At 47.7% G+C, this 17,150-nt stretch overlaps 1 protein-coding gene across 2 annotated transcripts in view; it reads left to right on the plus strand.

Moving 5' to 3' along the window:
• Positions 1-5,751, plus strand: part of PPP1R8 (protein phosphatase 1 regulatory subunit 8) — a gene marked incomplete at both ends in the record, with an annotated part of 32,298 nt that extends 26,547 nt beyond the window's left edge. Inside the window, 3 exons of one of the 2 annotated variants that reach the window (XM_080693001.1) lie at positions 108-252; positions 3,530-3,594; positions 5,398-5,751. In XM_080693001.1, the coding sequence (XP_080549127.1) occupies positions 108-252; positions 3,530-3,594; positions 5,398-5,751 (564 nt within the window). The remainder of the gene's footprint in view (positions 1-107; positions 253-3,529; positions 3,595-5,397) is intronic. The other variant, XM_080693002.1, reaches the window with a different exon arrangement.
• Positions 5,752-17,150: the final 11,399 nt, after the last annotated feature.

Below are 17,150 nucleotides of genomic sequence, written 5' to 3' on the forward strand. Positions count from 1 at the left end.
TGGAGGTCAGAGTTACCCCCAAGTACTTCTTGCCTTTTATTACTACTATTTCCTCCACCAGATTTCCTATGCACTAACTTCTCTCTTTCTTCTGGACCTGGGCCCAGAACCTGACAGAGTTCAATACTGCTCACAATAAGCGGATTTCTACCCTCACTATTGAGGAGGGGAATCTGGACATCCAGAGACCAAAGAGGAAGAGGAAGAACTCACGGGTGACCTTCAGTGAGGATGACGAGATCATCAACCCAGGTGAGGGCCCCTCCTAGTTTCTTCTAATGAGGTGTGGTGGTTTCAGAGAGTACACGGCCAGCGGTCATAGGATAAGAGGTGTTACACTGAGGTTAGGTATGTTTGTGTAGTTCAGTGGCAGAGGACCTTGACCACCCAAGCATCATCTAGTTACACTATGAAAGAAAAGCTGGGGGGCCTACGTGACGCAGTGTGTAGAACAAGGGTGGTTCTCTTCCTGCTGCTCAGTATGTCTCTATCGTAATAGGGATTTAAGTAGAATACGGGTATTACCTTTATCTCAAAGTAGAGCATTACTATTGTTATGAGGTTCTGAGTAGGATTGGAGCGCTTCAAGGTTGCAGCAACTTCTACCAACCATTATTCACACTGAAGAGTTGCTTCTCAGTACGGAAATATCAAGATTAAGCTTCAGTTTATGGGGCAGCTACTGAATTGGCCAGTTTGTTACATCAATAAAGACACATTCGTTTATTGGGCTCCTAGTACATCTCAAGTACTCTGGTACAAGGGTGACACAGAGGAGGGAGGTCTATCTAAATTATACAATGATGCAGACATACACAGTGATGCTTGTAATCCCAGTACAGGATTGCAGGTTTCAGGACAGACTCAAGGACTTAGTGAGGCCCTCCACAACTTAGCAATATCCTGTTCAAAATAATAAAATAGGGCTGGGATGTAACTCAGAGAGTAGTGAGACTCTCATCAACCTAGCAAGACCCTGTTTCAAAAAGAAATAGGGAGCCGGGCATGGTGGAGCACATTTGTAATCTCAGCATTTGGGAGGCTAAAACAGGAGGATTATGGTTCATGGCCAGCTTCAGCTACTTAATGAGGCCCTTTGCAGCTCAGTGAGACTATTGGCTGGGGTGTAGCTCGGAGGTAGAATGCCCCTGGGTTTCATTCCCAGTACTGGAAAAAAAAAAAAAATAGGGCCGAGAGAGGGGAAGGAAGGAAGGAAGGAAGGAAGGAAGGAAGGAAGGAAGGAAGGAAGGAAGGAGAGAAAAGAAAAGAAATAGGATTGCCAGGTGTGGTGGCACACACTTGTAATCCCAGTACTTGGAAGGCTGAGACAAGAAGATACAGGTTCTCAGCCAGCCTCAGCTACTTAGGTTCTCTGTTTCAAAATTAAGAGTAAAAAATGCGGCTGGGGGTGTAGCTCAGTAGAATCCCCCTGGGTTCAACCTCTAGTTCTGCAAAAGAAAAAAAAGAGGGCTGGAGATGATGTAGCTTGGAGATAGAATGCCCCTGGCTTCAGTTCGTTACACACACACACACACACACACACACACACACACACACACACACACACACAATGATTATCAGTGTTTAACTCTCAGTAAGCCCTGGATAGATATTAACTATTATCAGCATCATCATTTGCCTTTCACCAGTGCAACTCTTTTCTGTTTTAGAGGCAGAATTAGCAAGGAGTTCATGGGTAGGTTTTCAGGAGCACAGCTATCTTTCTCAGACTGGAGTGGTTGGAAGGAACAGAGGATGAGAGCCTGTGCGCCCTTCAGCTGAGTGCCTGGAACAGCTTTACTCTGATACAGGCCTGTGGGGAGCATGGTGCCCATTGCCCATTAGCGCTCTGCTAGGCTTCAGTTACTATTTATATATTTATTTATTTATTTATTTATTTATTTATTTATTTGTGGGTATAGGGATGGAACCCAGGGGCATTTTACCTCTGAGCTACGCCCCCTGCCCTATTTTTTATTCTTTATTTTGAAACAGGGTGTCACTAAGTTGCAGAGGGCCTCACTAAGTAGCTGAGGCTGCCCGTGAACCACTCTACCCCAGTCTCGGCCTCCCAAATGCTGGAATTACAAGCGTGCGCCACCATGGCCGAGGGCTCCCGAGGTTGTTCTTAAACCTGCTATCCTCCTGTCTCAGCCTCCCAAGTTCTGGGATTACAAGCATTCACCACCACACCCTGGCCCAGAATCCATTCATTATTTATTGTATGAAGGTTGATTATGAGCATAATAGCAAGGTTTATTCTTTAGAGTTATCCTAATATGTGAAAAGATAGATTTAAATAAATCAGAAATTGCTGGGCGTGGTAGCACACGCTTGTAGTCCCAGCACTTAGGAGGCTGAGACAGGAGAATCACACAGGTTCAAAGCCAGCCTCAGCAACTTAGTGAGGCCCTGTTTCCAAATAAAATATAAAATAGGTCTGGGAGTGACCAGAGGTAGAAAGCCCCTGGGTTCCTCCCCCAGTACCACACAAATAAATAAAAGTAGATAAAAAATAAACCAGAAATTAATTACTCATATAGGCATTATTACTCATAGTATTGTTTTCCAGTGGGATTTATAGGAGTGTGTTTCCAATAGCAAGCCATGTCAGTGCCGTTAAGATAGTATGTACAGCATCTGTTAGGGAAACAAGTCCTTCTCGCCTCAGTATTAAACTGAAGGGGCGTACAGTAGTTTTCTGCGGCAGTGATGCTAAGACTGCGCCTGCCCTTTTCTTCAGACTCAGCCCTTAGTGAGGAGACCCCCGCATCGTAGGTGGCACACCCCAGCCGTCCTCTGCTCAGGCCCACCGATTCGCATCTGTCTTGAAGGACCTCTGCATGTATCTGTCTGCTGTCCTCAAGGCAGGACAGGACCTTGCTCTTGATTTCCTTGCCTGATGACCAGCACAAGGTGCCTGACAGAGTGACTACAAAGCAAGTCCTTCCAGGGCTCAGCACTTTCTCCCTGCGGAGGGAATGAAGCAGACTCTCTGGAGGGCAGTGGTGTGAGTATAGCCAAAGGTAGAAAGCCCTGGGTTCCACCCTGGTGCCAAAAAAAAAGTTCAGGGTAAGTTTGAGGCCCTGGGTCCAAGTCCTAAATCTGATCTTAACATCAAGTAGGCATTAGCAAGAAGTGTGGCGTGTTCATCACTAACAGGAGATTCCTAATGTCTCAAAAGAGGAAATGCACAGGTTAGAGGAAAGCTTGGGAAGGCAGCTTGGCACTGCGTCCCGAGCACAGGCCTGTGGTGACTGTTCAGGGGCCCGGCCTCTCCCGCCTCCAGCAGGGGCGGCCAGTCCCTCGCCTCCGTCTGTTTGCTCTGTCTACATGGTGATGATTGCATTAGCACCTACCGCCTGCGTTTGGGGGAGGATTTAGCACAGTGCCCAGTACACAGTAAACACTTTGCAGTGTTACCCGTCTTTTACTGTTAACATTTGAGTCCGGTTGTTTGGTTGCAGTGAGTTCTGTGCCCTTACTCCTCCCATTAGAGAACCAACCCTGCCCTCGTCTCTTTTTGCAGAGGACGTGGATCCCTCAGTTGGTCGCTTCCGGAACATGGTGCAAACCGCGGTGGTCCCGGTCAAGGTAGGAAGCGCGTTTTAACAGTATTTCAAACACCGTACAGTTAGGATTAAAAACCCACTGTGCGGGCTGGAAGCATCTTAATGGCAGAGTGTGTGCTGAATGTGTGAGACTCTTGATTCGATCCTCGGCTTTAGGGGTTGGGGGAGAATAACACACTCTGTAACGTGTAGACATGTCGGGTGTGTGTGCGTGCCTGTGTGTGTGTGTGTGTGTGTGTGTGTGTGTGTGTGTGTTGCCTTGCTGGGGATTGAACCAGAAGCTTTGCACGTTCTAGGCAAGTGCTCTACTACTGAGCCACATCAGTAGCCTTAGAATATAGCTTTGAAACATATTCCAGAGATGGCATGGTGGTGCCTGCTTATAATCTCAGTACTTGGGAGGCTGAGACAGGAGGATCGCAGGTTCAGACCAGCCTCGGCCCTCTCTAACTTAGTGAGATACTCTTTCCAAATAAGAAATAAAATCAGCCTGGGGGTGTGGCTCAGAGGTAGAGTGCCTCTGGGTTCAATCCCTAGTGCCACACACACAAACAAAAAAAGGCTGCAGGTGACGAGCCAGCTTAAAATGACATTAAATTATGTGCTACATGAGTCTGTAACTTTACCTTCCCAAAGGGTGCAGAGAGGCCCACCTTCTGATGGCCGTCCTTTCCTTAGGTGAGGGAGAGAAGCATCATTGCAGTACTGCGTGCACCTGTGGCTTTTGTGGCTTTGCCAGGACATTATTTTGTGAACAGGAGTAGAAGAGATAGGAAGATCACTCAAGTTCTGGTTTAGGGGTGTTGTTTGTTTGTTTGTTTGTTTTTGCAGGTCTGGGGATGGAACCCAGGGGCATTCGACCTTTGAGCTACACCCCCTGCCTTATTTTTTATTCTTTATTTTGAAACAGGGCCTCACTAAGTAGTTGAAGCTGTCCACAAACCATGATCCTCCTGTCTCAGCCTCCCGAATGCTGGAATGCTGGGATTACAAGCGTGCGCCACCACGCCCAGCTCTGGTTTAGGTTTAAACATCAGGGGTGCTGAAAAAAAGAAGTGATGATTAGAGCTGCTCCGTTTCCCAGCATGTGGAGGAACTTCATGGGTAGAACTGTCCAAAAGAGAACAAAACTACCCCTTAAAGTAGTAAGATCCCTGATAATAAATAGATGTGTTAAAGCCGGGCGTGGTGACACACACTTGTAATCCCAGCATTCATTGTCATCCCAGCTGAGGGTATAGCTCAGAGGTAGAGTAGAATACCCCTGGGTTCCAGTACCACAAAAGGGGGGGAAAAAAACTAGGCACAGAGCCGGTAGTGGTGACACACACTTGTAATCCCAGCATTTGGGGGACTGAGAGGATCGCGGTTCGCAGACAGCCTCAGCTACTTAGTGAGGCCCTTTGCACCTCAGTGAGACCCTGTTTCAAAATTTTAAAAATGAGGCTGGGTGTGTAGCTAAGAGGTAGAATGCCCCTGCATTCCATCCCCAGCATTTGGGAGGCTGAGACAGGAGGTTTGCAGTTCATGGACAGCCTCAGCTACTTAGGCCCTCTGCAACTCAGTGAAACCCTGTTTCAAAATAAAGAATAAAAAATAGGGCTGGGGGTGTAGCTCAGACATAGAATTCCCCAGGGTTCAATCCCTAGTACTGCCAAAAAAAATTTTTTTTAAGATTTTAGGACCATGAAATAGGTTGGCTGGGAAACGAACAGGCGGACCTCTCCCAAAGGCCATTCCAAGGCGGGGTAGAGAAACCTGTTCTTGTGTTTCACCTCCTTTCTCCTCTCCCTTGTCTCTCCCCTCTCCTCATGGCCAACCACAGAAGAAGCGGGTGGATGGCCCTGGCTCCCTGGGCCTGGAGGAACCAGGGAGTAGGCGCATGCAGAACTTTGCCTTTAGCGGAGGACTCTATGGGGGCCTGCCCCCCACACACCACGAAGCGGGCTCCCAGCCACACGGCATCCACGGGACAGCGCTCATCGGTGGCTTGCCCATGCCATACCCGAACCTCGCCCCAGACGTGGACTTGACCCCCGTCGTGCCATCAGCTGTGACCCTCAACCCCACGCCCAACCCTGCCGTCTACAACCCCGAAGCCGTTAATGAACCCAAGAAGAAGAAATATGCAAAGGAGGCCTGGCCGGGCAAGAAGCCCACACCGTCCCTATTGATTTGATATTTTTGGTCATGGAGAAGGGTGGGGATGGGTGGGAATGGGGTGGAAGGGTTTGGGGGATGCTAATGAACTAGGGAGAAACGTTCCATGTGTGCAGTATCGTCTTTCAGAATGTCTCCTGGGGCCCTGACCTTGTGACGGGAAGACAGGAGTGGGCGAGGTATCCCTTGAGGACCTGTCTTCAGGACACCTTCCACGTAGAGAAAGGTTCTAGGTCCTTTTAAGTAGGCTGCGCTGGCTCTTTCCCAGGCCCTCTAGGGCCTGCTCTCTTTTCGCTTTCTAGGAGTATTTCTGTTAAAGTCACGTGCCCCAGTTGGATCCAGAGCTCTGGAGGTGGCAGTGGCCTCAGTGGTCCTGGGATCCCTGCAGCCTCGTTTACCGGACTCCGAGTCCCAGGTTGCAGAAGGGTCGCCACGGGCCCCAGGGTGAGCACAAAGGGGTAGTGCTCTTCAGTTAAGCTAAACTTTAAAGCCAAAATGTTTTCTTGGGTCTTTGGTTTTGAGGTCCAGTAGTTCGGTTTTTCTCTTTTGTCCTTTCTGTTGGCGTCAAACATTCTGATTTCCCTTCGTTTGTGACCAGTGCCATGGGCACAGGTTATAGTTCTGACTTACAGTATTGTTTGAACTCTACCTGTTTTTCTTGTCAAACCTGAGCACTCCACTTAAGTTTCATTTAATTCCAGAGTCCTGTCCTCTGCATTTTAAGGCATTACTTCCCTTTTTGAGTGTGTTACGAGGCATTTTTTTAGGATACATATGACCTGTTAGGGCAGCTCAGAAAGGAAAAGGTTTTGCTTTGCAAGTAATGGATGCTCTAAGAGGACGTCTAGCTGTTGGTTTGGAGGCTCTTCCCCCTGGATGGAGAGCTCTGGTAGCCAGAGCCCCAGGCCGGACCTGGCCGACAAATAGGAGACAAAGGCAGGAAACATTGCTAGGAGCTTGTACAGAGACTTGTACATTTGTGTAATAGGCCTTTTCAGCTTTATGTGTAGCTTTTTACCTGTAACCTTTATTACATTGTAAATTAAACGTAACTTTTGTCACCCGGTGTGGTCTGGAGTCTGTCACCACCATCACTGATTTCCCACTGCCATCAGGGCACATTAACGTTAGAGCCGGGCTTGGGAGCTGATGTTCTGTCCCCTTTTTGTTACCACAAATAGCTGGGCGCGGTGGTGCATGCCTGAAATCTGAGCGCTTGCTTGGGAGGCTGAGACAGGAAGACCACAGGTTTGAAGCCAGCCTCAGCGACTTAGCAAGACTCTGATTCCAAATAAATAACCTCAAGCTCCTGAGTTCCATCTTCAGTGCCACAAGAAGTAAGCAAATAAGCCAGTCGTTTATTACCACAAATAAAGAACCCCTAATGAATGTGGAACCTATTAGAGATGCTTGTCTCCCGACAGCCTCACTGAGTCGAGTGGGCTAAGAGCTGTTTACTGCCCTTTTTTCAGTACTGGGGATTGAGGCCAGGGCCATTCTACCTCTGAGCTAACCCCCAGCCCCTACAGAAGGAGGACATGGCGTGAGGATGCCAGTGGCTGGATGCAGGGAATTTGCTGGGGAATTTGAAAGTACCAGGAAGCATTTTGTTCCCTTCAAAAAAAGGAACCAAGAAGCCGGGCGTGGTGGCGCACGCTTGTAATCCCTGCGCTTGGGAGGCTGAGACAGGAGGATCGCACAGGTTCGAAGCCAGCCTCAGCTACTTAGTGAGGCTCTCAGCAACTTAGTGAGACCCTGTTTCCAAATAAAATATATATATAAAAAAAATAGGTCTGGGAGTATAGCCTGGAGGTAGAAATCCTCTGGGTTCCACCCCCAGCACCACCAAAAAAAAAAAAAAAAAATGAACCAAGAAGCTGGGCGTGGTGATGCATGCTTGTAATCCCAGTATTTGGGAGGTTGAGACAAGAGGATGGCAGATTCCTGGCCAGCCTCAGCTACTTAGGCCCTCTACAACTTAGACCCTGTTTCAAAATGAAGAATAAAAGCCTCAGGCTTGTAATCCCAGCATTTGGGAGGCTGAGACAAGAGGATCCAGGTTCTCCGACAGCCTCAGCTACTTAGGCCCTCTGCAGTTTAGTGAGACCCTGTTTCAAAATAAAGAATAAAGCTGGGCATGGTGCCGCACACTTGTAATCCCCATGCTTGGGAGGCGGAGACAGGAGGATGGTGCAGGTTCAAAGCCAGCCTTGCTGGCTTAAGAGACCCTGTTTCCAAATAAAAATATAAAATAGGTCTGGGAGTATAGCCCGGAGGTAGAAGGGTTTCCAGGAACCCTGGTACCACCAAAAATAAATAAAAACGCAGGATGGGGATATAGCTCAGACTGCAAAAAAGAATAAAAAATAGGGCTGGGGATAAAATGCCCCTGGGTTCAATCCCCAGTACCACACAGAAAGTAAAATAAAAAATAAAGAATTAAGAAAATAGGGCTGGAGGTATAGGTATATCTTGGAAGTAGAATGTCCCTGGGTTAAATCCCCCATACCACTAATTAATTTAAAATAGGCCTGGGGGTGTGGCTCAGAGGTAGACTGCACCTGGGTTCAACCCGAGTACTGAAAAAAAGAAAAAAGAAAAAAAAAGCTGAGGGTATAGCTAAAAGGTAGAATGTCCCGGGATTTATTCCTCAGTACGAAAAGGAAAAGATAAAGAAAAAAATCCCTGGTGCCGGGCGTGGTGGTGCAGGCTTGTAATCCCTACGCTTGGGAGGCAGACAGGAGGATCGCGCAGGTTCGAAGCCAGCCGTGTGCGCTGGCTTAGGAGACCCCGTTTCCAAATAAAAATGTAAAAATAGGTCTGGGAGTGTAGCCCAGAGGTAGAAGGCCTTCCAGGAACCCCAGTACCACCAAAAAAAAAAAAAAAAAAAAATAGGGCTGTGGGTGTACCTAGGAGGTAGAATGCCCCTGGGTTCCATTCCCAGTACCAAAAAAAAAAAAGGAAGGAAGGAAGGAAGGAAGGAAGGAAAGAAAGAAAGAAAGAAAGAAAGAAAGAAAGAAAGAAAGAAAGAAAGAAAGAAAGAAAAGGGAAGGAAGGGAAGGAAGGAAGGAAAAATCCCTGCCTTTTCCCTGGAAAAAAGTGTTTCTACCTTTGCTCTGGAAAGGTGCAGTTCCAGCGTCCACCAGGAGGTGGGGCCCTGTGCCTACCCTTGGAGCCACTGTGATAACCAGCGAGGACCTCCAGTGCCCTCGAGCTGGAGATGTGAGGGAAAGAACAGAGGGAAGCCAAAGAAAGGACTCGTTGTTGGGTCCTCTGCCAGGCCCTTCCTGTGCATTACCTGCCTCTGTTTCCTCAAGAGCCCTGTGAGGAGGTTAAGGCCTCTCCATTTTACAGATGGAGAGTTTGAGTCTCAGAGGACACAGGCCAAGGTCAAACCTGGCACAGAGCTCGCAGTTGGACCTGACTGAAGCTGCTGCCTGTGTTCCCAGGGTGCGGGAGAGACTGGATTTTCCTTTCTGATTTTTCTTTCACTTGATTTCCTCCCCTCTTGTCTCCATCTCCAGTCCCTTTTGTGGCCCGTGGGGCTTTAGGAGCTGAGTCTTCATGTATAGGCCAGGTGGGGGCCAGGAGGCTCTCTAGACACCTGCCCAGCCCTGAGGAAGGTTTCTTTTTCTTTTTTTTTTTTTTTTTTTTGGTACTGGGGTGGAACCCAGGGGCCTTCTACCTCCGGGCTACACTCCCTGACCTATTTTATACTTTATTTGGAAACAGGGTCTCTTAAACCAGCTGAGGCTGGCTTCGAACCTGAGCGATCCTCCTGTCTCAGCCTCCCAAACTCAGGGATTACAAGCGTGCGCCACCACGCCCGGCTCTGGGGAAGGTTATTTTATTTTATTTTTTTTGGTGGTGCTGGGGTGGAACCCAGAGGCTTTCTACCTCTGGGCTATACTCCCAGACCTTTTTTATATTTTATTGGAAACAGGGTCTCACTAAGTTGCTGAGAGCCTCACTAAGTAGCTAAGGCTGGCTTTGTTTTATTTTTGGTGGTTTTTTTTTTGTTTGTTTGGTTTTTTTTGGTGGTACTGGGGTTCCTGGAAGCCCTTCTACCTCGGGGCTACACTCCCAGACCTATTTTATACTTTTTTTTTTTCTTGAAACAGGGTCTCTTAAGCCAGCGGGGCTGGCTTTGAACCAATGTGATCCTCCTGTCTCCGCCTCCCAAGCGCGGGGATGACAAGCGTGCGCCACCCACTCCCGGCTCTGGGGAAGGTTTCTAACAGCAGTGCAGGCAAGATGCCAGAGGAAGCCATCAGAAGAGAACCTCCTTGCTGGGCGTGGTGTGCACAACTGCAATTTCAGGGCATGGAAGGCTGAGACAGGAGGATTGCATGCTCAAGGCCAGCTTGGACAAGTTAGCAAGACCCTGTTTCAAAATAAAATAAACTGGGCGTGGTGGTGCACGCTTGTAATCCCAGCATCCAAGAGGCTGAGATTGGAGGATTGCGGTTCGTGAACAACCTCAGCTACTTAGGCCCTCCACAACTCAGTGAGACCCTATTTCAAAATTTAATAGGGCAGGAGGTGTAGCTCAGATGTCGAATGCTCCTGGGTTCCATCCCCAGACCTGAAAATAAAATAAAATAAAATAAAATACAGCCAGGTGTGGTGGCACACTCTTGTAATCCTAGTACTTGGGAAGCTGAGACAGGAAGATCACAGGTTCATAGTCAGCCTGAACTACTTAAACTCTCCACAATTTTGTGAGACCCTGTTTCAAAATAAAGAATAAAAACTAGGGCTGGGGGTATAGTAGGAACGTAGAATGCCCCTAGGTTCAATCCCCAGTACTGCAAAAATAATAATAAAATAAGCAAGCTGGGCATGGTGGTGCACGCTTGTAATCATCCCAGCATTCGGGAGGCTGAGACCTGAGGATGGCAGCCTCAGCTACTTAGGCCCTCTGCAACTCAGTGAGACCCGGTTTCAAAACAAAGAATAAAAAATAGGGCAGGAGGTGTAGCTCAGGTTGAATGCCCCTGGGTTCCATCCCCAGACCCATACACACACAAAAATAAAATAAAAAATAAAATAAGCAAATAAATAAATAATATAGGACTGGAGGTGTAGCTCAGAAGTAGCATGCCCCCTGGGTTCAATCTCCAGTACAAAAAAAAAAAAAAAAAAAGCCATAGAATCACCCCTGCTTTCTGACAGTATTGCCAGTCCAGAGCAGAGACTTCTCAAATCATGTAACCCAAGCCTGGATTTTTTTTTTTTTTCTTTTTGTATTAGGGATTGAACCCAGGGACATTCTAGCTACAAGCTGCCCCCCCAGCCCTTTTTTTTCTTTCTTTTTCTTCCATATTTTGTTTTGTTTTGTGTGGTGCAGGTCTCCACGCCCACCCGGCTCAGCCCAAACCATTTATGCCCTTCCCAACACCCTGCCCTGCGTTGCTCAGGCCCCTCACGGTGTGTGCTTCTACAAGCACGGGGACTGCACTATGTGCACCCCATTTTTTTATTTTTTTGGGGGAGGGTGTCTGGGAATGGAACCCAGGGGCATTCGAACTCCGAGCCACATCCCCTGCCCTATTTTTATTCTTTATTTTGAAACAGGGTCTCACTAAGTTGCAGAGAGCCTCACTAAGTAGCTGAGGCTGCCATCCTCAGGTCTCAGCCTCCCGAATGTTGCGGTGAGATGTGTTTGGTGTGTGTGAGGGGAGAAGTAATTCCCCCGCCACAACCACACAAACTGAAAAACAGAGAGACCGCGGATTCTTGTCCTAAGCTAAGAATAAATATCCATAGGTTGGACAGTGGCTGAAGATTTAAAGAAGTTTATTAAAAAGATAGAAATACAGGAGATAGTCACAGCCCTGTGCCCGAGAGGGGGGCACAGGGGGGTAATTCGAATGAAAAATACCAAAGAGCTCCAGTATACTGAGTGTTTTTATCCAGACCAATTCTGCGGCAGGTCCTTTGATCTGTAGATATCGCTAGCCCTATCTCTAGCCCAGTATTCTGCTGTCTCCAGCCGGATTTGCCCCAGAATGGGGGGCTGTCCTGCCTCCAGTACCCTACACCTCTTGTTCCAATCCCCCAAGATGTGTGATGTTGTTTCTCCGGGATCTGTGATTTCCTCCCATTCCTGGCTCCAGCTTTCTTCCTTCTCTTTAGAAATGTAAATTACAAGTCCCTCCTTCCTACCAATCCTGGTTTTTCTAGTACAAACGATATATTTTTAAAATTGGAAATCTTTCCCAATACTGATACATTAATACATTTTAAAATCTCTTCCCAATACTAGTACACCGAATGCTGGGATTGCGACACCACGCCCGGCTTACACCCCATTTTTATGTCTCCTTTTACATCAAATCTTCTAGCTTCTCAGCACGTGTGTGTGTGTGTGTGTGTGTGTGTGTGTGTGTGTGTGTGTGTTACTGGGGACTGAATCCGGGGCATCCTATCCCTGAGCTACACCTCTAGCTCAATTTTTTTTTCTTTTTGCGTTACTGGGGATGGAACCCAGAGGCATTCTTCCTCCAAGCTCTCCAAGCTACACCCTCAGCCCTATATTTTATTCTTTATTTAGAAACAGGGTCTCACTGAGTTGCAAAGAGCCTCACAAAGTAGCTGAGGCTGTCCTCGAACTGGCTCAGCCTCCCAAATGCTGGGATACAAGAGTGCACCACCATGCCCGGCTTCTCAGCAGCTTAGTGAGACCCTGTTTCCAAATAAAGTATAAAATAGGACTGGGAATATATCTCCAAGGTAGAAAAGCCCCTGGGGTTCCACTCCCAGTACACACACACACACACACACACACACACACACACACACACACATATGCTGGTAGAATGTCCCTGGGTTCCACCCCCAGTACAAAAGTTAACAATAAATCAAAATAAAGAAAAAAAATAGGCAGGAAGTGTAGCTTGGAGGCAGAATGCCCCTGGATTCAATCTCCAGTACCAATAAATAAATAAATAGGGCTGGAGTGTAGCTCAGAGGTCAAATGCGCCTGGGTTCCATCCCCAGTTACACACACACACAAATGCAATTTACATTGTTCCTCAGTCAAATTGAGGAGATAGAAAGGAAAGAGGCAGATAGGGAAAAGGCCTTGGTAGAAAAAAGTTAATTTCCTGAGTTTCCTGAGGGGCGACAAATGCCTGAAACTCCAAAGGCTCAGAGATAAGAAGGCCAGAGCTTCACAAAGCCATCCTGAGTTTCCTAATCAACAAACCCACCGAGCAAGTCTGGCATTCCTGAAAGGAGACCCTTCAAAAGACTTGCAAATGCCCTATGCAAATTCTCCTTGGAATCCCCAAAGTCACCCTAACCAAAAGCGAACTTGCAAGCGGTCAGGCTTTGGCCAGTCAGATGGCAAAGGGGGGACTTTCCTGCTCGGGGACCCCCTCCCCTTTTGGGGAGCTGTTTTCTCTCTCGCAGGTCAGGTCGTATTGGCCCTGAGAGAAGGCAGAGTGCACCTGAGGGCACATGGCTCGGGCGACTCTCGAGTAGTGACCTAAAGGCCTCTGCTGGACATCATGGCTGACCAGGCCCCTAGGGGTGACCTACACCTCTTTTCTGGCAGATCGTGTGGACTCTGGGAGAAAGTAGTTTGCAACTGATGGGCACTTGGCTCGGGCGACACTCGGGTAGTGACCCTGAAGGCAGCTACTGGACCCCGGAGTTCCGACCTCCCCTCCCGTGGACTCCGGAAGAAAGCAGCCTGCACCTGAAGGCAATTCGTCTTGGGCTACTCTCAAGAATTGTCCTGAAGGCAGCTGCTGGACCCAGAGTTCCAGCCCCTTTGGGGGTGTTCAGCCACCCTTGCCCCATTCCCTGCTCCTTCCAATAAACCTTTTACTCCCCTTCCTGAGGTCTGCGGGTGTCATTCTTTGCTCACCGTCGACAAGAACTCGCCGGGTTTTCTCTCAAGAAACCCCCATTTCAAAATCAAAGAGTTCATCCTCAAAACTTCCAGGAACAAGGCCAGACTCCTTCCTGAGCCCCAGCCTGGCTCCCGGCCTCCCTCCCTGCCTCCCCTCCCTACCTCCCCTCCCTGCTGTCCCGGGCCGCACTCCCTCAGGAGCGCCCCCTGTATGCGCCTGGCCCTTCACCGGGGCCACCCAGGCGGACTTAGCCCAGCCCAGTGACCCAGGGCCTGGGGGAGACTCTGCCAGGCCTGACACAGTTCAAGGAAACTCAACCCTTCAGGGAAGAAGGAGCAGCCAGGGGACCGGCAGGGGTTTCGGGGCGGCGCTGTCTGAGAAGGGGAAGTTGCCCTCTCACTGGCTGGGAGTCCAGGTGCTTGGCTTTCTCACTCTTTCTAGACAGCAGGCTTTCTCCTCTGGGAAATGCAAAGACTGTGATGCTCACCCCCCAGCCTTGCTGTGCGCCCCAGGAGGCGGCAAGGATCCCCCTTCTGGCCCCCTGGTCTGCTCACCAGTCCCAGCAGCGTATCCGGGGAGATTCCAGTCTTGATGCTCAGGCTGGGTTGGTGGGGACGACCCAGCCTGAGGGGACAGAGGACAGGAGAGCGATGCGCTACCTGTGGGCAGTGGGACAGGGCCCTGGGGCTGGAAACCCCAAGGGACAAGGGACTGTGTGTGTGTCACTGTGTGGTGCTGGAACTGAACCCAGGGGCATTTGACCTCTGACCTACACCCCAGCCCCTTTTTAATTTTTTTTTTCAGTACTGGGGATGGAACCTAGGGGCATTTTAACTCTGACTGACACTCCCAGCCCTATTTTTTTTTTTATGGGTCTGGGGATGGAACCCAGGAGCATTCAACCTCTGAGCTACACCCCTTGCCTTTTTTTCCCTTATTCTTTATTTTTAAATAGGGCCTCACTAAGTTACAGAGGGCTTCACTAAATAGCTGAGGCTATCATCCTCCTGTCACAGCCTCCCAAAAGCTGGGATTACAAGCGTGGGCCACCACACCTGGCAGTATTTTTTTTTAATTGTTTATTGGTGCATTGTAGTCAGACATCTTTTTTTATTTTTCTGGTCTGAGGATGAAACCCAGGGGCATTTGACCTCCAAGCTACACCCCCTGCCCTATTTTTTATTCTTTATTTTGAAACAGGGTCTCACTGAGTTGCAGAGGGCCTCACTAAGTAGCTGAGGCTGTCCAAGAACCACGATCCTCCAGGTCTCAGCCTCCCGAATGCTGGGATTACAAGCGTGCACCACAACGCCCGGCTAGTCATACATCTTAATAAAGAACAAAATGGTATTGGCATACATGTTGAAGGCAGTATTAAAGGGAAAATTCATAGCACGGAGTGCCCACATAAGAACAGAAAAATCTTCAAATAAATAAGCTAATAATACACCTCAAAGCCCTGAAAAACAGGAACAGTCCAACCCCAAAGCCAGAAGAAGATGGATTATTAAAATCAGATCAGAAATCAATGAAGGAGGGAATTTTAAAAATGCAGAAAGTCAACAAAACCAAAAGCTTACTGACCCGCAAAAAAAAAAATAAATAAATAAAATAAAAAAAATTGAAGCAAGCCTGGCACGGTGGTGCACGTTTGTAATCCCAGCATTCGGGAGGCTCAGATAGGAAGATTATGAATTCATGGACAGCCTCAGCCACTCAGGCCCTCTGCAACCCAGTGACACCCTGTTTCAAAATAAAGAATAAAAAATAGGGCTAGGAGTGTAGCTAGGAAGTAGAATGCCCCTGAGTTCCATCCTCAGTACCACAATAAATAAATAAATAAATAAATAAATAAATAAATAAATAAATAAATGAAAAACTGTGAGAATTCCCCCTAAAAACAGGAACAAGACAAGGATGTCAATTATCACCACTTCTTTTGTGTGTGTGTGTTTCGTGGTACTGGGGTTGGAACCCAGGAGCATTCTACCTCCAAGCTATACCCCCAAACATATTTTTTATTCTTTTTTTGAAACAGGGTCTCACTGAGTTGCAAAGGGCCTCTGTAAGCTGAGGCTGTCCTTGAACCACGATCCTTCTGTCTCAGCCTACAAAATTCTGGGATTACAAAAGGGTGCAGCGCCATACCTGGCTATCACCACTCCTTTTCTTTTCTTTTTTTTTTTTTTTTTTTTTGGTGGTACTGGGGTTCCTGGAAGCCCTTCTACCTCCGGGCTACACTCCCAGACCTATTTTTACATTTTTATTTGGAAACAGGGTCTCCTAAACCAGCGCGCGCGGCTGGCTTCGAACCTGCCCGATCCTCCTGTCTCTGCCTCCCAAGCGCGGGGATTACAAGCGTGCGCCACCACGCCCGGCCTCACCACTCTGGCCAGAGCAGTAAAACAAGAGAAGTAAATCAGTGGAGAACAAATAGGAAAGGAAGAACTAAAGCTATCACTATTTGCAGATGACCTGATATTATACTTAGAAGACCCAACAAACTCAACCAAAAGGCTTATAAAAGTGATCAACAAATTCGGCAAAGTGTCTGTATACAAAATCAATCTTAAACCAGGCGTGGTGGTGCACGCTTGTAATCCCAGCATTCGGGAGGCTGAGACTGGAGGATCCGGGTTCGTGGACAGCCTCAGATACTTAGTGAGGCCCTCTGCAACTTAATGAGGCCCTATTTCAAAATAAAGAATAAAAAATAGGGCAGGGGGTGTAGCTCGGAGGTCAAATGCCTCTGGGTTCCATCCCTAGACCCGCAAAAAAAAAAAAAAAAAAAAAGAAAAAGAAAAAGAAAAAAGGAGAGTCAGTCCTTAAATTCATTTGGAACAAAACAAAACCAAACAAACAAACAAAAAACAGAGTAGCCAAAGTTATTCTCAGCAACAAAAACCATGCAGGAGAAATCACAATACCTGATTTCAAACTATACTACAAAGCCATAGTAATAAACAGGCTGGTACTGGCACAAAAACAGATACACAGACCAATGAGGCCTAGAATAGAAGGTTCAGAAACAAATCCACACACTTAGAGCCAATTGAGTTTTGACAAAGGGGCCCAAAACATACACTGGAAAAAAACATAGCCTCTTCAACAATGCTGTTGGCACAACTGGTTAATCATATGCAGAAAAATGAAAATAAATCCCACTTTCTCACCCTGCACAAGAGTCAATTCAAGATGGATCAAAGACTTGGAAATCAGACCACAGACCTTGCTGCTCCTTGAAAAGGGCATAGGACCAACACTCCAATACATAGGCACAGGTAAAAACTTTCTCAATAAACCCCAAAGGCACAAGAAACTAAACGGCAGATCAATACGTGGGATTGAATGAAACTGAAGAGCTTCTGTAAAGCAAAGGAACTGTGAAGAACCTTAACAGAAGCCGGTGTGGTGACACATGCTTGTAATCCCCATACTTGGGAGGCTGAGACAGGAGGGTCACAGGTTCATCAGCTACTTAGTGAGGCCCTCTACAACTTAGTGAGACCCTGCTTCAAAATAAAGAATAAAAAGTAGGGCTAAAAGCCGGGCGTGG

Source organism: Muscardinus avellanarius, assembly GCF_963383645.1.
Source record: "Muscardinus avellanarius genome assembly, chromosome: 3".
Taxonomy (NCBI): domain Eukaryota; kingdom Metazoa; phylum Chordata; class Mammalia; order Rodentia; family Gliridae; genus Muscardinus; species Muscardinus avellanarius.